The sequence below is a fragment of the Cydia amplana genome, chromosome 27 (assembly GCF_948474715.1).
Source record: "Cydia amplana chromosome 27, ilCydAmpl1.1, whole genome shotgun sequence".
Classification (NCBI taxonomy): domain Eukaryota; kingdom Metazoa; phylum Arthropoda; class Insecta; order Lepidoptera; family Tortricidae; genus Cydia; species Cydia amplana.
This window is the reverse complement of record NC_086095.1, coordinates 6,059,696-6,081,657: the sequence shown is the minus strand read 5'-3', so window position 1 is coordinate 6,081,657 and position 21,962 is coordinate 6,059,696. Positions and strand designations below refer to the sequence as shown.

At 40.3% G+C, this 21,962-nt stretch overlaps 1 protein-coding gene across 1 annotated transcript in view; it reads left to right on the top strand.

Moving 5' to 3' along the window:
• LOC134660424 (uncharacterized) overlaps positions 1-13,231 on the top strand; it is a 54,791-nt gene extending 41,560 nt beyond the window's left edge. Inside the window, exons 24-33 of the mRNA XM_063516165.1 lie at positions 827-1,066; positions 1,717-1,842; positions 2,588-2,749; positions 3,767-3,906; positions 7,293-7,334; positions 7,725-7,908; positions 9,002-9,321; positions 10,685-10,909; positions 11,862-12,085; positions 12,966-13,231. Of these exons, the coding sequence (XP_063372235.1) occupies positions 827-1,066; positions 1,717-1,842; positions 2,588-2,749; positions 3,767-3,906; positions 7,293-7,334; positions 7,725-7,908; positions 9,002-9,321; positions 10,685-10,909; positions 11,862-12,085; positions 12,966-13,158 (1,856 nt within the window). The 3' untranslated portion in view covers positions 13,159-13,231. The remainder of the gene's footprint in view (positions 1-826; positions 1,067-1,716; positions 1,843-2,587; positions 2,750-3,766; positions 3,907-7,292; positions 7,335-7,724; positions 7,909-9,001; positions 9,322-10,684; positions 10,910-11,861; positions 12,086-12,965) is intronic.
• The last annotated feature ends 8,731 nt before the right edge of the window (positions 13,232-21,962 follow it).

Below are 21,962 nucleotides of genomic sequence, written 5' to 3'. Positions count from 1 at the left end.
GTTGCTTAACTTCGGTTAAAAATCACGTTTGTTGTATGGGAGCCCCACTTAAATCTTTATTTTATTCTGTTTTTAGTATTTGTTGTTATAGCGGCAACAGAAATACATCATCTGTGAACATTTCAACTGTCTAGCTATCACGGTTCGTGAGATACAGCCTGGTGACAGACGGACGGACGGACAGCGGAGCCTTGGTAATAGGGTCCCGTTTTTACCCTTTGGGTACGGAACCCTAAAAAGAACTAAATTGGAACCTTATTTTATTCCCTTGTAGACCAAAATTCATTCAATCAATATAAATTGTATTCGAGTAATTTCGGAAATGGGTAATCCCGAAAATCTTTTAAAAATGGACTCATATTCTATTGTAATGGGAATCACTTTTTCACAGTATCCGCCACTTACTCGTATTAGTGTTTTTCTTACGGAATCACCCGAGTATACCTTTTTTGTACTTTTAACTTAAGAGGATTAAAAAAAACCTCGATGCGTTTGTGGTTTTACTTCGAAGAGTTCCTTTGGTTACCTACCCACTATCATCATTTAAGAGCCGGTCACTCACGTATTAAAAAAATACGTGAAATACGCGAGTGACCCGTTCTTGATATATTTAATACTAGCGACCCGACCCGGCTTCGTACGGGTTAACAAATTATACATAAACCTTCATTTTGAATCACTCTATATATTTAAAAAAAAAACGCATCAAAATCCGTTGCGTAGTTTTAAAGATCTAAGCATACATAGGGACAGACAGCGGGAAGCGACTTTGTTTTAATGTAGTGATGTATGTGAAATTTTTATTAAAACAATCACATTGTTACAGATACGTCTCACGTCCAGCAGAACACAGTAAACGCACCACCAAAGACACCTGAACCGAAAAAGAGTGTCCCCCAACCCGAAGAAAAGATACCTGAACCGAAAACCAATCCAGAACCGGAAATAGCTGAACCGAAACCGAAAAGTCCAGAACCGGAAAAAATATCTGAACCGAAGAGTAAACCTCTAGATTTGGACGCTAATGTGGGACATGAAATGGAACAGATGATGGCTCCCGAAGTTGGTACGGCCATGTCGCCGCGACAGACCAAAAAGAAATTTAAAATCAATACTAATAAAAGTAAGTTTTTAAATAAATTAAATAAACAAATATTAAACATTATGGGACATAAACTTAAAATAAACTGACTGAAACTGAAATATACTTGGAAAAATTGGACCTATGCCGCTGTGGCCCGGTGGCCGAGTGGCAACAGGCACCTGCCGCGATAGCAGAGGACGCTGGTTCGATTCCAGCCTGGGGCACTGGGGTCTGGGTCACCTTTTCTTAGTATATGACATTTATTTCAGTTTATAATTTATATAGTAGTGTTTCTATTTGAAATAAAAACAAATTATAATATTTATCTGAAAATAATTAAATTTGTTCTAATACGTATTATGAGACATTTTTACACAGATTAACTAAGTCCCACAGTAAGCTCAAGAAGGCTTGTGTTGTGGGTACTCAGACAACGATATATATAATATACAAATACATAGAAAAACACCCAAGACTCTGGAACAAATTGAATACCTACCTGTGCTCATCACACAAATAAATGCCCTTACCGGGATTCGAACCCAGGACCATCGGCTTCACAGGCAGAGTCACTACACACCAGGCCAGACTGGTCGTCAAAATGAATTGATTCACCGTATTATTATTTGCAGATGAACAATTTGAGGGAATGTCCCCCGCGTCGCGTTTCATCGCCATGCGTCGAATGGGTATGTTCAGCGACCACGAAGACAGCTCGAAGGAAAACACACCGAAGAAACTTGGAAATGAAACTGACAGTAAGCTACATTCCTCTTTTTAGGGTTCCGTACCCGAAGGGGAAAAACGGGACCGTATTACTATGACTCCACTGTCCGTCTGTCACCAGGCTGTATGTGATAGCTTAGACAGTTGAAATTTTCACAGATGATGTATTTCTGTTGCCGATATACAAATACTAAAAAGTACGGAACCCTCGGTGGGCGAGTCCGACTCGCACTTGTCCGGTTTTTTATGATTTTTTAAACATTTTCTAGAAAAACACTTTTCTCATACCTCGATTGCTCTGAAAGATCTTACATATTATACAAAATCTACATGTTTGGGTTCGTCTTTGACGTCTCTAAAAACTGGTCAGAGGTTTTAATTTTAAACTAATTAACACTAAAGTTATGGCCAGAAAACCAGTTTTTTGGCTTAAAATTGTTCAACTTTGATGCCAAATATCTCGAAGACAATGAACTTTGAAGTAATTATGGGATACTATATTGCTTAAAGCCGTTGCTGTTAATATGATATGCTACAAAAAACATTAGAAAACTAAGGGATTCAGGAAGGTCATAGGGGCTTGGGATCCCCTCCTTACCGCATACGTAGCCATATTAAACTTAGATTTTTCCTCAAATTGTTAGTTGGGATGTGACAGATATGCTGCAGATATGATATTCAACTCTATTGACAGCTTTTAAAGTTCAAATTTAAATGAATATTTTGTATTACATGCAAAGGGGTTATTAATATTTTATATAAATTTTACTAACACAGCGTCGGTACAAGACCCCGGTCAGAACGTCCGGACTCCATCCATAGACGAGGTCCTGTCCAGCCCCAACCTACAAGGGTTCAGTCCAAACACGAGGAGGAAACTGCAGGCTATCAGGAGAGGCGAGATACCCGATGAGCCTATCAAGACCCCTAATAACCCATGTAAGTACACATAATATATTCGCATATAGTTCGTTTTTTTAGCATTAGAACTTGAAAGAAGGTAAGCGATTTAGCATGTCTTTTAATTGAAAAACACTTTTTAAAAATCAATAACTATTACTTATGAAAGCAGAAGACTATAAAAGATCGTATTAGATTCATAATTGTTACATATTTACCGTAACTTATTTTTAAAATGTGTTTTTCAATTAAAATACACATCAAGATTGTTTACCTTATTTCTAATGCTAAAAAAAACGAACTATAGTACTAGATATAAGATTGTATATAAGAGCCCATCAACGTGCACACTAGCGCCACTGCTAAATAATCGTGATTATTTCAATTTAACGAAATATATTTAACAAAAGGGGGCCGCTAAGTACTGTACCTTGTATTAAAGTACCTTTTGAATACATCAACTTCAACTTCAACTTCAACATTTATTCAGCAAATAGGCCACAAGGGCACTTTTACACGTCAACATTGAATTTACATACAAGCAAAATAATAATAATAATAATTATACATCAACAATTATTAAATACAACTACAACTACCAAATCAAACTAACGTAATACAATTACTTAGAGATGTATAAGGTCTCTTAATGTCGAATTACATAAAAAAAACTATAATAATAATATTAAAATAAAAACAAAACAGATACATGGAAAAAAAATCTAAACTTATTTAGAGGTGTAAATGTCTCTAAGTGTCAGAACTAAAAAATAACATAGTTTATCAAATTATCCTTAGAGATGTATAGGGTCTCCAAGAGTCACAATCCTGTATGATTAACACATTACGAGAAAAAAAAAACATACGAGAACCGAATGAGGCGTCTCACTGCAATTAAATTAAAAAATAAAGTTACTAAATAAATATATTCGTGTTAGCTTAAACAGACCCGTCTCCACAAACAGCACCCGTTCACGAGTACGACGCGTATCTCAGCCATCGCCTCCCTCAACCTTCATTCGGGAAAATCAAACTAGTTTCTATGTTTTGTACCAGTCGACAAGAAGATACCGACACCAGACAGCGATTTCGGCGCAGCGCTCCGCCCCGGCCGCAAACGGATGTCCGTCGACGCACGCAAGCTGCTATGGGAGTTTGTCGATGGTTTACCTACTCATGAACCCCGCAGTGATACGGTAAATATGCTTTAAAAGTCACTGACTTAATATAAAAGAAATAGACACACAAAGCAGAACAAAAACGTCAAGAAATGTGGATCCCAATGACGTTTCGCACCATTTGCATTGATGATAAAAACGCTTACGTAAATTTTGAGTCAAGATAAATGTTTCGTACAGAAAAGAGCTTAATGTCGTAAGCATTAAGTGTCAAATTTGCAAACATAAGTACCAACACTGTTAAAAAATTTAGTCCGATGGCACTAAACGTAACGTATTTACGTCAAACAACGTCAAACGAGAATAATGAACGAATGGAGTCACTTTGGTACACTTTAATATGTATTACTGTACAGGAAAATATTAAAATTGAAGTAATAAATAAAACAAATTTAATTTAATCGGGAGCTCAAATAAAATTAATTCGTGGTTCAAATTCAAACAAATTAAATTTTTAATTCGTAAGTATACGTCTTTAAATATGTACTAATTTCCTTGAAATAAATTCTACTTATTAAATAACTGTGTATTTAAGATCTACATTTACTCATAGCACGGGTGCACGGGGACATTTAAATACTGATTGGATTTTTTTTATAAAGTCTACCTATACCGTAGAGTTTCCTATCTTCACCTGGGTTTTGACACTTTTCCTAAAAAATCTCTCAAATTTGAAAGCATTTTAATCCGTTAAAGGCGAAAAAACGTTTTTTAGTGTTCCTAACTATCAGTATTCACAATTGAAACTTTGAATTTCATTGGTTAAGTTGGTAAAAAATGGCCTCAAAGGCAATAGGCGATGTTTGGGTATTTTTCCCAATCTTTGCCTACGGCATGCTTTACCGCTAATAATACACTTTTCTGTGACTAACACATGTTAAGTCGTATCTATTTGGAATGTGCTACTATACTATGAACCTTAATTACACCAGACTAGCCATATTTTAAAAAAACGGTGTAGTAGGCGAAGTTTGGTAACAGTCTGAAGTTGGTTTCATACATTTTCTATAACGAAGCTAGGGCTGCCAAAAATTAACCAACATGCCAAATAAAGGGGAGTAATGGTTTATAAGTAAAAAAATTATAATTTTTAACAAAAATATTTAATATTTAAACCTGGCTCGCTGAGCAACTTCTGTTGCTGACTGTACAAAAATATTTAAATTTGGAAACAAGTAATGCCACCACCAATAGGGTATTTGACTACTAGTCAAATCAGTTTCTTTTTTCGAACTGTCAAAACGATTTTGCTACTATGGGGTTTATTATGTAACATTAGCATGTGACGTCACAATCAAGTTACCTATTGTTTATAGTTTTATACCGGTTTTAAAATATAAATTGTGTCTAAAAAATAACTGCTGTCTACGTTTCTCTATTAACCTTATGATGCTTTATTTCATGCATGGTGTAAAATAATTTATTTGAAATACTTACAGTCAAATACCCTATTAATGTGGTAAAACAAATTTGACAACCCTAGGGGTAGGCGAAATTTGGCAACAAGATGGACGCAAAGTACCTTCACCAATGTTTTATCCAATTGTGACTTCTAAACGTAAGCTAGCCATTAAATAATAGTTTCATATGAAAAAGAAATAGTTATAGTATATAATCATGTAAAGAGTTTAACATTACCTGGTCTGTATCACTGTTAAAAACCGAAGTTCAAACACTGGCTTAAAAAAACGTGTGGTCGGCGTCGCGAAAAAACCTCACTGAACGTAAACTGTGTGAAGTTAGCCGCAGATTGTTCGAAGAATGTTGACACCCGTAAAAAATACTTTGTTTTTAGTAGTTTTATGTAAGGCTTACATTAGAAACATTTTGTTAATGGCAACTTTTGTCAAAGTAGGCGAAAATAGGGAGCCCAGGCAAAGATACGAAACTCTACGGTACTTTATAAAAAAAAATCCTGTGGTTGTCATTGTGTTCCGACAGGTTTAGCATTTACAGTTAGTCGATATAAGCCCTTATTGGTGGTGTATATGTCGGAAACAGGGAAATGGGCCAAACACACAAGTGCCGTTTTGCCTTGTTTAAAACTGCATCACCCCCATCTCTTGCTATAATTAAATAGCAGTCCACTTTGCACGTCGCATAGGTTTTCTTGGAAATCTTCAATTTAAACATAATATTATTTCTTATGAATTCCATATAAAAATATAAAAAAATATTGACCTCACATCGACTCAATAGAATTTTGTTCCTTGACATCCCTTCTTTGGTACTAACAAATTAATTTATTCAAAACCATAAAATTACCACCAGATTACATAAATTATGTAATGCTATCCAAAGAACTAACCGAAAGAAATACATTCCATCCTTTTTCCTTGTTTTATCGTTGTTATTTTTACATATTTTAACGGCACATTTCGTAATTGTTGACAACTTCACATTTGAGCGTTTCAAACAAGACTAAACGAAAAAGTAATGCATGATCTGTTTTGACATCACTTTTGTGGGGCCATTTTTGGCGGCTGATTGGGTATCCAGTTCTTTATACTATATCAATGTTAAAAGTTAATTTATTTTTCTACTCCAGCACTTAAATGTGTCAATTAAATGACTGACAGTGATATCTAAAGCAATGTCATTTGAATGCTTTGTCTATAGGCTCATAAGATGACTGCTAGCAGTCATCTTATGAGTATAATACAACTGCTTTATTTTTTTTAAAGATACAAGTTCCGATCATCTTGATTGAAAGAGGTATGTTTTCATTTACAATAATAACTCTTTTTTTTTTTAAATAATAACTCAATTTTTTTTAAATAATAACTCTTTTTTTTTAATAATAACTCTTTTTTTTAATAATAACTCTTTTTTTTAATAATAACTCTTTTGGTTTTAATAATAACTCTCTCTCTTTTTTTTTTTTTTTTTTTTTTTTTTTTTTTTTTTGCTGCAGCTGTCATAGAAAAAGTAATGTATGCAACAGCTCATAATTGGTTCTTAAAATTCTCGGGTCTTTTTTTACAAAACTCGACTTTTTTTTTTTTTTTTCTGCAGCTGTCATAGAAAAAGTAATGTATGCAACAGCTCATAATTGGTTCTTAAAATTCTCGGGTCTTTTTTTACAAAACTCGACTACGTCTCGTTTTGTAACTTCGACCCTTGAATTTTAAGAACCCTTATTATATCACTGTTGCATAAACTACTATTAAAGTAGTGCTTAGTGAAATCTGACCGATGGTAGTTTACTAGACTAAGGGCCAGTTGCACCAACCATATTTGACAGACTGATCAACGTCACTCAGCAGTGAACTATGAAACTTCCCATACAATTTAACGAGCGTTTTAACGGTGACAGGCTGTTTAGTGCAACTGACACTAAATATTGTAGAGATGTATCATGCGAATTGCATTATTTAGTAAGAATGTATTTTTATTTTTTACAGGAAACTCCGCCATCTAAAATGGCAAAATTCACTGAAGATCAGGTAAGACAACACCCATTTATTAGGGTTACTCTTTGTATGGCAAAGGCAAACATGAAATTCGATAAATTTAAAAGTGGAAAAATTAGTCTTGGGTGAGACTTGAACTCACGGCCTCTGGATCGATACTCCAGCGCCCTGCCATCTAAGCCACGAAGACCTCATCCATAGCCAGCAAATCTTAGCAGACGTTTCAGCTTGTTAAAAATTAAAATGAAATTCGATACATCATAAAATGACTAAGATATTAACAAATAATTTTGTCAAAAAAGTTCTAGCTTTATTCAATTTTTGTTAAGTTGAATCCAGTAAGGATTATTTTGACAGAATTTTTTTAGAACACACAATCAATACTTGTGCATACATATATTTCAAAACAAACTTGTTTAACAGTGTGCCGGCGGAGCGAGAATACCAGAGGTCCAGACCCCTCTAGCTCCCAAACCTGAAGACCCTCGGCCCGGCGTGGTTCCGTTAGAAGTGGACGAACAGCTACAACGGCTCAACGTGGTGCTCACGGGGAGGCGGACTCCTCGGCGCGCGAGTAGAGTGCAGCCGCTGCAAGGGAAGCCTGCAGGTAATACAACCTGTAACATAGGGTGGTACAGCCTGTAACATAGGGTGGTACAGCCTGTAACATAGGGTCGTACAGCCTGTAACATAGGGTCGTACAGCCTGTAACATAGGGTGGTACAGCCTGTAACATAGGGTGGTACAGCCTGTAACATAGGGTGGTACAGCCTGTAACATAGGGTGGTACAGCCTGTAACATAGGGTGGTACAGCCTGTAACATAGGGTGGTACAGCCTGTAACATAGGGTGGTACAACCTGTAACATAGGGTGGTACAGCCTGTAACATAGGGTGGTACAGCCTGTAACATAGGGTGGTACAGCCTGTAACATAGGGTGGTACAGCCTGTAACATAGGGTGGTACAGCCTGTAACATAGGGTGGTACAGCCTGTAACATAGGGTGGTACAGCCTGTAACATAGGGTGGTACAGCCTGTAACATAGGGTGGTACAGCCTGTAACATAGGGTGGTACAGCCTGTAACATAGGGTGGTACAGCCTGTAACATAGGGTGGTACAGCCTGTAACATAGGGTGGTACAGCCTGTAACATAGGGTGGTACAGCCTGTAACATAGGGTGGTACAACCTGTAACATAGGGTGGTACAGCCTGTAACATAGGGTGGTACAGCCTGTAACATAGGGTGGTACAGCCTGTAACATAGGGTGGTACAGCCTGTAACATAGGGTGGTACAGCCTGTAACATAGGGTGGTACAGCCTGTAACATAGGGTGGTACAGCCTGTAACATAGGGTGGTACAGCCTGTAACACTCGTTGTAACTTGGAGTGTAACATAGGATGCAACATAGGGAATAACACAGTTTGTAACACAGACATACAGTACAAAAAGGCCCAGAGTTCAAATTGTAACATAGTGTAACACAAGTTGTAACATGGGATGTAACATATTGTAACAAAGGATGCAGCATTGGGATTAACACAGTTTGTAACACAGACACACACGCTTTGTCAGTAGAAAAACGCCCAAAATTCAAATTTCTATGGGAGGTCAACCCTTAGCGCCTAATTTTTAAAATTTGCCTTTTTCTACTAACAAATTGGGTGTGTCAGAGTATATATGTTTTATTTTGTCACAGATATGGAGTATGAATCCGGACCAGAGTCTCAACCCAACACCGTCGGATGGGATGACACCACGCCATCACAAAAGGAATCTTTTGAATCCAGCAAGCCCCTTACCAACGTTACTTTAGACAACTCAGATAAAACTAAAAATAATTTAGAACCAAAAGAAAAAGATAGTAAAAGGAATGTAGAATCAAAAGAGAATACGGCAAATATGTCAAAAGTGGAATTAGATGCCTCGAATAGTGTTTTGAAAGTGGATAAAGCAGTAGAAACGAAGATAGTGGAAAAAAAAACGATTAGGAGATTTATGCTGTCTTCGAATGTTGACGTAAGTTATTATCAATCAATACATATTATAAAACAAAGTCCCCTGCCGCGTCTGTCTGTCTGTATGTTCGCGATAAACTCGAAAACGACTGGACGGATTTTCATGCGGTTTTCACCTATTAATAGAGTGATTCTTGAGGAAGGTTTTGGTGTATAATTTGTGTTAATTCGTTGAACTACCCGTGCGAAGCTGGGGTGGGTCGCTAGTGTTAAATTTTTATTAATTCTAGTTTATAATTAATGGTTTAATGTATTTGATTTTTAAATTAGACAATAAGCAGAAAAAATCTTGTTTTGTAATTTATAGATATGATTTCTAATTATTGAGATAAGAAGCGAAATGAAATAAATAAACGTTATCTGTCGGCTATAAATTAAAGGTAACCAAGCTACAAGAAAAATTGTTTGAATTTGGAAATAATATGTGTTAGAATAGTTATATATACTAAACAAACGACTTAATTTTCAAATATTTTTAATGTGGTTTTATGTCCATCGGAACATGAATTCTCAATATCACATAGAAGTATAGCTTGGCAAAAAAGAGTAGAAATTAAAAAGTGGCAACACTGTATAGTTCGTTTTTTTAGCATTAGAAATAAGGTAAACAATCTTGATGTGTCTTTTAATTGAAAAACACATTTTAAAAATAAGTTACGGTAAATATGTAACAATTATGAATCTAATACGATCTTTTATAGTCTTCTGCTTTCATAAGTAATAGTTATTGATTTTTAAAAAGTGTTTTTCAATTAAAAGACATGTCAAAATCGCTTACCTTCTTTCAAGTTCTTTCTAATGCTAAAAAAAACGAACTATAGTGTCGTCCGGTTTTTCTTAGATTGATTTAAAAGGGACGACACTACAGTATTGCCACTTTAATTTCTACTCTTTTTTGCTAGACTGTATTTATACTGGGTCAACCAAGTCTTGTCAGTAGAAAAAGGCGGCAAATTTGAAAAACAGGTGCGAAGGGATATCGTCCCATAGAAAATTTGAATTTCGCGCCTTTTTCTACCGACAAGATTTGCTTGACCATCTATATATTTATTTATTTATATTTTGGAGATCCAACAGCTATCTATACAGAATATCCCAAATTAATAAGAGACGGAAAGCCAATTACAGGATCACACATGTAGCTACAGATTATTACATTCAAGTTTACTTAAATGAAAAGTGCCGACGCTCGGACACAGCAACACACAACATAAAAAAAAAATTACAGTACCTATCAAGTACAATCCAAAAATGGCAATATTTTGAAAACACCTACAATCATACAATAGAAAAGTAGCAAACAAAGATTGATTACACATGATGATGATTGATTGATTGATTATATTTCTCCTTTCTCCCTCTAGAATCGGGAGGAAACAGTAGAAATGATCCTCCGGCTCGGCGGCCTCGTGACCGACCTGGACGACGAGGCCTCCGGCCCCGCCGGCCCCGCCGGGCCGCAGGCCTCGCACCTGCTGTGCTGCGCGCCGGCGCGCAGCCAGCGCGTGCTCAACTGCATCGCGGGAGGCTGCTGGGTACTGCACCCCGCCTATGTGGCCAGGAGCGCCGCACACGGCACGTTTCTACCGGTACGTTGGTTTTGTAAGGTTTTTCAGGACAAAGTAGCATATGGGCCATTTTATTTAAAGTTTTCCCCTACACTTTTTTTTTCAAAACTAGGATTTTTTATGTTATTTCTACTCCGAATCATGAGCTTTTGATCCTAATAGGAGAAAAAAGTGTCCCAAGATTTCCATACATTTTTCGATCTTTCCATTCCGAAACCGCCATACAAAGTCTATGAAAAATGGTAACGGAATGGGAAAAAAACCTTGGGACACTTTTTTCACCTATTAGGATAGAAAGAGCTCGTGATTCTGAGTAGAAATAACATAGAAATTCGAAATTAAAAAAAAAGTGTAGGGGGCAACTTTAAATAAAATGGCCCATATGTCAATCAATTTCTTGCTGTTATTCTGTCCCATCAGCGAGAAGACAATAGTAGCATAGATTGTTAGAAGAACTGCTGCTCGGTAGATGTCCCATTATGGCAAGGTCTTATAACTACCATAAAATGCACGTTTAATTAATTTAAATACGAATAACCTAGAATTTTAAGAGTGATAGGATACCGTAACCGTACGACAACGTGTCACAAGAAATAGTTCATTAACCCATATAGTCTGATACATACAGAAACACTCACATCACTACACCTTATAAAATAAAGCTCCCCGTCGCGTCTGTCTGTTTGTATGTTCGCGATAAACTCAAAAAGTACTTAGCGGATTTTCATGCGGGTTTCGCCTAACAATAGAGCGATTCTTGAGGAAGGTTTAGGTATAATTTCAAAACCCGTGCGAAGCCGGGGCGGGTCGCTAGTACACACTATTACACACACTCACTGATACTTCTCACAAGCACACACACACAGTCGCATCCGCACAAACACGCATACAATGTTATTCAAAAAACTAAAATGACAAATTTTAGTATACAAATCTACATCTACTCTGTGCCTTAACAACAACGTTGTTCTAGGAGGAAAACTTCGAATGGGGCAACCCCGCCGCGACCTGCCTACCCCCAGTCACCGGCGGCGAACGCGTTCTGGCCCTCGCCGCCCATCGCTGGCGAACTAGACGCGCCCGGGGACAACCTGGGCCTTTCGCTGGAGTCATAGCACTGTTACACGCGCCTGAGCAGAGGAGGAAACTGCTGGCGAGATTGGTGAAAGCCGGGGAAGGGATTGTTGTGGATGAGGAGTGAGTATCCTGGTCACGGCACCAATTGTAACGAACCCACCTTTATAGCTTATTATTTATTTTTAAAAATCAAACGAACTTACCAAGTGAAGTTCGATGATAATTATGTGAACAGCTTCATTCGACTCGATTTATGCATTTATACAAGGAATTCCAACAGCTACGAATGATACATTATACTTTTTAGGTAGCATTACAGAGCCAATTATAGGAACTCGCAAATAGAAACTGATTATATGATACGTTACACAGTACACGCTATAATAACAGAGCACAGCTATTATTATAAGTGTAAGGGAATCTACGACTGGGGCAACCCTCTAGTAACACTTTCTGCCCATCGCTGGCGAACTAGACGCGCCAGAGGGCAACCTGGGCCTTTCGCTGGAGTCATAGCACTGTTACACGCGCCTGAGCAGAGGAGGAAACTGCTGGCGAGACTGGTGAAAGCTGGGGAAGGGAGTGTTGTGGATGAGGAGTGAGTATCCTGGTCACGGCACCAATTTGTAACGAACCCACCTTTATAGCTTATTGCCGCCCATCGGTGGCGAACAGGGAGATTATAAATATAGAGTCAGACCAAGATAACTCTGCAGCGATTTTTATAGCACAGACGTGCAAGTGTCATATTAAACGTCCTACTTCTATGAAATTATGACGTTTATAACACTTGCACGTCTGTGCTATAAAAATCGTTGCAGATGTATCTTGGTCTTACTCTATATCGTTGCCTAAATACCTACTCTTAATTAAAATTAAAAATCATTTATTTCAAGTTATTTGGCTCTTAATACAAGCCTTATTGGGTTTACTGTGGGCCTTAGTCAATTTGTGTAAGAATGTCCCGTATAATATTAAATTACTTTATTTATTGTTTCAGACCTCCATACACCGACGAAACTATCAACGTCTGCTTCGCCGACCCGAAGCGCTACCCGATGAAAGAGCGAGACAGGGCATGGCTCGTGTCTCGTCGCGTCCCTGTCTGCGCCTCCATACTTCTTAGCGCGTTTCTGACGGAAGAGCATCGTCCGGATTTGAACCAGCACTGTTTACCTGAGTTTAGACAATAGCCCCAGATAAGCATGCCGAAAGGAAATGTATCTTGTGCATAATTATAATACGCAGTTTAAGCTTGTATTGTGTTTTATAGAGGTCCTTAGTTGTATTTCACTCTGTGGCAAACGAAAGAGGTTAAGATATGCAATTTTCGGATTGATTGCAAGGGTAACCCCAATTGGGACTATTGGGAGTGACCTAATTTCTTTGCACTTGTCTGATATCAAATAATTAGTTTAAATAACTTGTTTGTAGGGTCAGAATTGTGTAGTTATTTTAGCCAATTTAGAACAGGGTTTAACTTTAGACCCTTAAAAATATATGAAAATAGCATAGAATTGTGGTCATGATATTTACACATAAAAACAATGAAAATGAGTCGCTTTATTAAGGATATTTCTTTACAAATTGACCTGTTTAAATTGATCTTGAGGGTGTATTTCCCTGTTGTCCCATCCCTACGTGTCCGCCGCCGTACATGAGGTGGGAACAGATGGGAATGATTCATATGAATGCACTTTTCCATCTGTGCCCGGCGGGGACAAATGGGAACACAACCTCTTGAGACAGAACATATTATATTGTATATGTTGGAATGTGAATTTGTCCTACTTCGCGGGAACGAACATTTTTGGCTGACTGACTAATGCAGTCACGTCTAAAAATATTGATACGGACGAAGTGCCAAAAATATGTATAGGTACACATTAATAGGCAATAAGGTCGTGTATACATATTTTTGACACTTTGTCCATATCGATATTTTTAGACGTGACGGTAAATATTCTAATGGAAATGTCTAAACCTGAGTTTACTACTGGTAAGTGTGTCTACGGTATAAGTGTGACTGGCCTTCATATTGATTAATGTTTATTGAAAGTTCTTAATTTATTACCTAACCTTTATTGGCAAATGTATGAACTCTCACAAAATACTAATCAATATGTAAACAGTCTGCCTAGCCAAGGTGACGATCGCTTTCGCTTCGCCATTTTTTGTTTGTGTCTATCACTCTTCTATACTGGTGTGACAGTGACAGTTGCGTTTCGTTCGCTACGGAGCGTTAGCGATTGGCATGTTGGCTACGGGGCCTGGCCCCACAGGCCAGCCACACTTATCCCTTAGACACACTTACCCGTATTTACCTTACACGTTTATGGTGGGCATGTTAAGACTTTTTTTTAGAAGCTCTATGAGTAACATTCATATGATTAACAAGTAGGTAGATAATAATATTCTATCATCATAGTTTCTTTTAACCTTTTGGACGCCAATGACCGATATATCCGCACCGTAGGTTCAACGCCAAAGACCGATTAATCGGTCACAGACCACAGAGCAACATAGACCTACGTGCATATGCATAAAGTTCAATTTAAGTTTTGTCACTTCAATGACGTGGCGTCCGAGTGACAGCTTTTGTGTTTGACACGGCGTCGAAAAGGTTAATATGACATTAATTTCATAGTCCTTGTAATATAAAAATAATAATAAAATAATAAATAATAATAATAATAATAATAATAATATAAAAAAAAAAAAAAAACTTGACGCCGTCAACGTCAGACGCGTTTTTTACTAAATTTTCCTTTTATATATGATCAATATGTTTTTACTGGCTTTTATTACATTTTCGTTGTATTTTTTTTGTGGAAAAGTTACCTTCACATAAATGCGACACTTCGCAAAAGGCTACGTGACCGCAAAAATGTAACTATGTACAAAACTAGCCGACAAACAATGGTCGAATGACATACAAAGGAAAATGATAACACGAAGTAAAGCGCGTTCACAAGCGTCAATCACAATCAACGCACGCCCACCACCCTCGCCCGCCTCGTCCGTCTCCTCGCAACCGTCGTCGGGCGATGAATTCGCTACCGCGCCCGACACCAGCGAGTCGAGCGACGAGTGCGGGCCGCCGCCGCCGCCGCCACGACCACCTGCGCGACGAGGGCGGCCACCGCTGCCGGCACGCTTGGGGCCTGCGGGACATCCTGCCCCGCCCACGGCTCCCGCTACCGGTGGTGTAGTGCGTCGCATGCGATGGTCTCAAACCATAAATGAGAACGTCATGCGCGCCTACTATGGGGCTACAGAGGGGGGAACCAACTTATGCGCCTATCGTGTCCGAATGCTTCCACTGTTTCAGGCACTTGAACCAACCATCACCGTGTCGGAGCAACGATTATCGGATCAGGTGCGCGTCATTCAGCGGCTAAAGCGGTTGGATGACTCGACACTTGATCGGCTTCGCCTGGAGGCTCTCTCTGCTTGCGCGGCCTCCACCTTGGCGCAGGACCCGCCCGCGACGTCGCCGAATCCGGTACCCACACCCGACCGGGCGCCGGGGGTAGCGCGGGTGGATCTCAACGCCGACGAGGAGGAGATCGCGCAGAGTGAGAGTAGTACAGCCAATGAGCATCTGAGGAGGACTCTGGATGAGGCGATTACGCAGTATCGCTCCACTCCCAACACTAGGCCACGATTACCACGTTTGCCTATGAATAGACGCAATCTAGCGCTAATGGGAGCCCTAAATGCTTTACTAGAGCCATATCTACGGACTAGTAAAGATTTAGATGATACGCACGCGATCATGTATTGCGGAGCCATCGCGGCGTGCCGTGTTGCACGAGTCAAGTTTCCGGACTCTGAACGTGCACCTAGGACCGCCGGAGGTGCCCCCGCATGGCAAATACGGATCGAGCGACGTATCAGCTCCTTTAGGACTCTTATCGCAAAGCTGATCTGCTTCAGGGGGGGCAACAATCGCCCCCGAGTAATGCGCTTTGTAAACCAGGCGTTCGCGGGGACGGATATCAGGCCCCGCGACTACATGGCCAACGTTATGGAGCGTATCGACTTTCTAAAGCAGAAAGTCTATGCATGGGCAAACCGTATTCGCCGCTACAGAGAGCGTGTGGATCGATTCCAGCAGAATCGTCTTTTCCAGAGTGACCAAAGGAAGGTGTACCGAAGGTGGGAGGAAACCAACCTTCGTGTGTCCGACATGCAGCCGCCGGATCCTACTGTCATGACTGACTTTTGGCGTAGCATCTGGTCGGTGCCTGTCGGACACACCGAGGGGAGTTGGATGAATGTTGTCGAGCGTGAGTGCGAGTCCATCGAACCTATGGGGGTAGTCACTATCACCCCCGATGACGTAAGTTGTGCCATCCGCACGTCCCAGAACTGGAAAAGTCCTGGGCCGGATGGATTGCACAACTTCTGGCTAAAATGGTTCCGATGCTCGCACTCGTGCTTGGCAGCACAATTTCAACAAGCCCTCGAGCTTGGTTCTCTCCCACCTTCCTTAACAACTGGTGTTACCTTCCTGCTCTATAAGTCCGGTAGTACCACGGAAGCGAAGAATTACAGACCCATCACGTGCTTACCTACACTCTATAAGCTCCTTACATCCATTTTGAGGACAAAAATCAACGCGCACATTGTCGCTAACAATATTTTGGCCCCCGCTCAAAATGGATGTAGGGTTGGGTCCCGTGGTACTAAAGAGCTCCTCCTCATAGACATGACCATTTGCCAACAAATCCGGCGGAACAAGGAGGCCCTCTCAGCCGCTTGGATTGACTATAAGAAGGCCTATGATTCGGTGCCTCATTCATGGCTGGGGAGGGTCTTAGAGCTGTATAAAGTTGATGCAGCTTTGAGAGCCTTTCTAAGCGCGTGTATGAGGCAGTGGACCACAGTCCTTCGTCAACCAGGAAGCGGGGATGACCGCCCTGGCCCGCAGGATTTCATAAGGATTGAGCGAGGAATATTTCAGGGTGATAGTCTGAGTCCCCTATGGTTCTGCCTAGCTCTGAATCCCCTCAGCACCCTGCTGAAGGATTTGGGACTAGGTTGCCGGCTTCGGAGAGAGGGTGAAGTCATTTCTCACCTTCTGTACATGGATGACCTCAAATTATTTGCACCAAATAACCAAGACCTGAAGGAGCTACTGAAAACCACCGAAGTCTTCAGTAGTGCCATCAACATGGAGTTTGGTGTCGATAAATGTGCGGTTATGCATGTACAGCGGGGGAGGGTTGTAAATTCAACAAATTTACAACCTTCTGAGACAATGTCTTTCAGATCTATCTCTGAGTCAGAAACCTATAAATACCTTGGTATGTCACAGTCGTTGGGTATTGAGGACGAGGGTATTAGACGGTCGGTGAAGGAGCGCTTTTTCAGTCGGCTCACAAAAGTCCTTAACAGTCTTTTGTCAGGAGGCAACAAAGTGCGCGCCTTCAATGCCTGGGTAATGCCCCTGCTCACATACTCCTTTGGCATACTAAGGTGGTCTCAGACCGAGCTGGATGCCCTGGATCGGAGGGTCCGATCACTGCTCACCGCGCATCGCATGCTACACCCACGCTCGTCAGTTATGAGATTGTACATCCCACGGAAATGTGGAGGCCGAGGCTTCCTAAACGCCAAGGATCTCCACAACCGCGAGGTGTACAATCTCAGGAATTATTTCCTTAACAACGACTGTGGGATACATCGTGATGTGGTGGCAGTAGACAGGAACCTCACACCGCTCTCCTTGGCAAACGAGAACTGGCGCAAACCTGTGGTACTAAGTACTGCGGATCGCAAGGCGGCATGGGAGAGTAAGGTGCTACACGGGCGGTTCTACAAGGCCCTCACGGGACCCGATGTGGACCTGCTCGCGTCGGTGAACTGGTTACGATTCGGGGACCTCTTCGGAGAAACCGAGGGTTTTGCCTGTGCAATTGCGGACGAAGTAATGATGACGAACAACTATCGGAAATATATCCTGAAGGACGGTACGGTCGACATTTGTCGGGCATGCCGCCGTCCCGGAGAGTCACTCAGGCATATCATTTCCGGTTGTTCTCATCTTGCTAACGGCGAGTACTTGCACAGACATAATCTCGTAGCCAGGATTATTCACCAGCAGCTTGCTCTCCTATACGGCCTTGTGGACCGCGAAGTACCGTACTACAAGTATTCACCTGCGCCAGTTCTCGAGAATGGTCGTGCCACGCTCTATTGGGATCGATCTATCATCACTGACAGGACTATTGTAGCCAATAAGCCTGACATTGTGATAATAGATCGAGCGCAACGCCGGGCCGTGCTCGTTGACATCACCATCCCCCATGATGAGAATCTCGTGAAAGCCGAGAAGGACAAGTCCAGTAAGTACCTAGACTTGGCTCACGAGATAACCGCCATGTGGGATGTTGATTCGACGATCATTGTTCCGATAGTTGTTTCAGCGAACGGTCTAATAGCGAAGAGTCTCGACCAACATCTTGAGAGACTCTCGCTAGGTGGTTGGATCAAGGGCCAGATGCAGAAGGCGGTGATCTTGGACACGGCGCGGATAGTCCGCCGGTTCCTGTCTCTGCAGCCCTGACCGCCGGTAGCTTGGGCCTTGCCCCGCTGCTGGCGGCACCCTAGGTTAGGTTTTTTATAATGTGTTTATATGTATTTTGTATTGTTTTTGTAAGTGTTTTTGTATTTTATTTTTATATCCATATTATAAAATAACCTAACCTAAGATCAGAAATAAATAAAGTGAATAATAATAATAATAATAATAATCTTTATTCACTTAAAACCTAACACAGTACAGAAAGTCGATATTATGCTAGATACAGAAAGCTTATAATTAGGTTTGTGACAGTTTCACCAGAGTCGAGCCTTTGTCTCCCGAACTAGGTCAGAGCCTGTGACTCGGGAGTCAGCGATTCCTCCGCTAAAGGTTACACAGTAGTGGTAGCAAAAATAAAAGCTATTATAACAAAAGTTGTACAATACAATCTACAAATATGTATAAGCTTTAAAAGAAATACAATATTTCAGTTTTAATACGTAACAATAAGAGAGAAGTTCAATCTACTTTGGTTAAATTACTATAATCTATATTGAGAAGTTACATGTGTACATGTGTACAGGGGGGTCTAGGGTACAATTATTTTAGGCAGCTTAAGAGTGTTTCAGTCTCCTGGTAAGTTTGTGTTTGGAGCCAAGTTAATAACTTAGATTTGCAATCGTAACGGTTTAATCTATAGATTTCTAGTCGTTTGTTGATTTTATTATAAATTCTGGCACTCATTGCTAGGAACTGGCGACTCGCAAAGACTGTCCGCTGGCGTTCTGCTGGACAGACAGTTTGTTTATGTCGTTTTTTAAGAGCTGTCATAGATAGAGGAAGATATCGATGTCTGCGTAGGATGGCACGGAGAATGTACAGTTGCCTAACAGACAGAACTTTACATTCGGCATACAGTTTGGCTGTTGGGTACCTGTAATGTTTTGATGTTGCGACCTTCAGTACTGCTCTCTGAGCGCGCTCCAGCTTGAGCATTGTGGTTTTACCAGCGGCTCCCCATAACGGGATACAGTACGTGACTAGGGACTGACAGAGGGACGTATACGCCATCATTATAATACTACGACTAGCCGAGCAACGAAGTTGTTTAAAAACGTACATCAGTTTCCTGACACGGGAAGTCAGGCAGTCTATGTGGGTATGCCAATCTAATTTTTGGTCAAGGGATACGCCAAGGTATTTTATGCTTGGGACTTGGGTAAGGGAAACGCAAAGACAATTAGGCGAGGGTGACTGACAAATATGACATTTTATGGCAAACGATGGTACAGGCAGTGACGGACTAGTAATTGCGAATGGAATGAATTTGGTTTTGTCTAAGTTAAGAGTCAGCAGATTAGCCTTTAGCCATTGCATTACAATTTTAAGGCCACTTTCTGCGTGCATTTTCGTCTCAGCCCAATCGGATCCATGGAATAGTAGGGCCGTATCATCGGCATATGCAATGATTCTACAGTTTCCTAGGGACAGTTGGCACAGTTGGTTTACATAAATCTGGAACAGCGTGGGCCCTAAAATGCTGCCCTGAGGTACTCCGTAGTCTATTGTTTCTTCGTTACTTATGAAATTATTAAGCTTTATGGATTGGGTGCGGTTAGACAGGTAATCTTGGAACATATTTAATGAAGTACCACGGACACCGATGTTTTCCAGTTTACGCAATAATATAGGAACCGATACTGTGTCAAAGGCCTTGGAGAGGTCCAGAAATACACCAAGACACCGTCGTTTTTCATCAAGGTTGCGTGTTACAAATCTAGTTAGGTCGGCGACTGCGTCTTCAGTAGACCTATTAGCGCGAAAGCCGTATTGGTTATCAGCAATGAGATTGTAGCGTTCTAGGTATTTTACCAATGCGGTATTCATAACTCTCTCCAAGACCTTCGACAAAGCTGTTAGGACGGAAATCGGTCTATAATTATTAAAGTTAGCTCGGTCCCCGCTTTTGTAAATAGGGTGAACTAGAGCCTTTTTAAATGCATTGGGAAATGTTCCAGTTCTGATAGAAGTGTTACAAATATGAGTGATCACAGGTATGAGCGAATTAAGTGAGTTTTTTAAAATTTTTGCCGGTATGTCGTCCCAGCCAGTAGCGCAATCGCTGCGAAGGTTTTTTAGAATTTTTGCGGTTTCTGACTCAGTGACTTCTAAGATAACAAGCGAATTACATTGGGAGTTGGAGCTGCAAGTAAGATTAGAAGGAATCATGACAGGGCTAATGTTGGTAGCCAATGTTTTGCCTATGTTAACGAAGAATTTGTTCATTGAATTAACTGATTCTAAAGGCGAATTAGCTGCGCATAGTAAGTCATTTGAAGGCGTAGGAGTACGTTTGGTTTGAGTTATAGTTTTAATTAGGTTCCACGTAGCTTTTGCGTTATTTTTACATTTCATAAACTCATCTCTTTCATATTCTGTCTTTAGTTTACGAAGTAACCTGTTGCAAAAGTTGCGATATCTGGAATAGGTTAGTTTTAACGTCAAGTTTTCAGGTGACTTTTTTGCTTTTTTGTGGAGATAGTCTCGGTTTCTTATGCAGCGTAACAGACCGGGGGTTATCCAAGGCTTGATTGTTCTATCCTTTCTACGAATTCTAACTACACTGGTGTATTTTTTAATGATCGAAGAAAGAGTAGCTACAAGTCCGTTTGCCGCAATATTGGCATCAGATGCCGATAACACAGATGTAAAATCAGACGCGTCGATTTCTTGACGAATGGCTTCGTAATTAATCCGGGTACAAGTTTCATTAGCTTTGGGGCCCTGCGCATACGTGTCAATACAGAGCATAACTGGCATATGATCTGTAATATGGGATTCGATAACTATGGTGGCTGTTGGTACATTTGAACGAAGGAATACGTGATCAAGGCAATTGTTATTTCTAGTAGGATACAAATGTGCGGGTAAAAGACCATGAAGGGCCATGAAGGTAAGGTACTCAGAAGAACGGTTGTCAGTGCTAGTTGGTTTTATGTCAATGTTGAGATCACCAATAATGGCAACCTTATTGCAAGAGTTGAGGTTAGATAAAACATAATTTAAGCTGTTAAAGAAAGTTTCCAAGTTTCTAATAGAAGGAGATCGGTAAATAGCTACGATTGCGGTGTCCTCATCAATTTTGCATACGAGACAATTTGCATCCACAAAATTAGGCTCAATGATTTTACACTTCAGTGAATCTTTTGTATATATTACTATTCCATCATTTTGATTAAAGTTATTTTTGGAGTGGAAGGACGAGTACCCACTGATGTATGGGACAACTGTATACTTGTTAAGCCAGCATTCTGAGAGTACGATTACATCATATTGAACTTTTAGTATTTTTAGTAGCACTTGAAATTCGTCAAAATTCTTGTTAATGCTGCGTATATTCATGTGTATTATATTTAAATGGTTACTAAAATGGTCAATGCAGTTATAACAATCATCTGGTTTAGA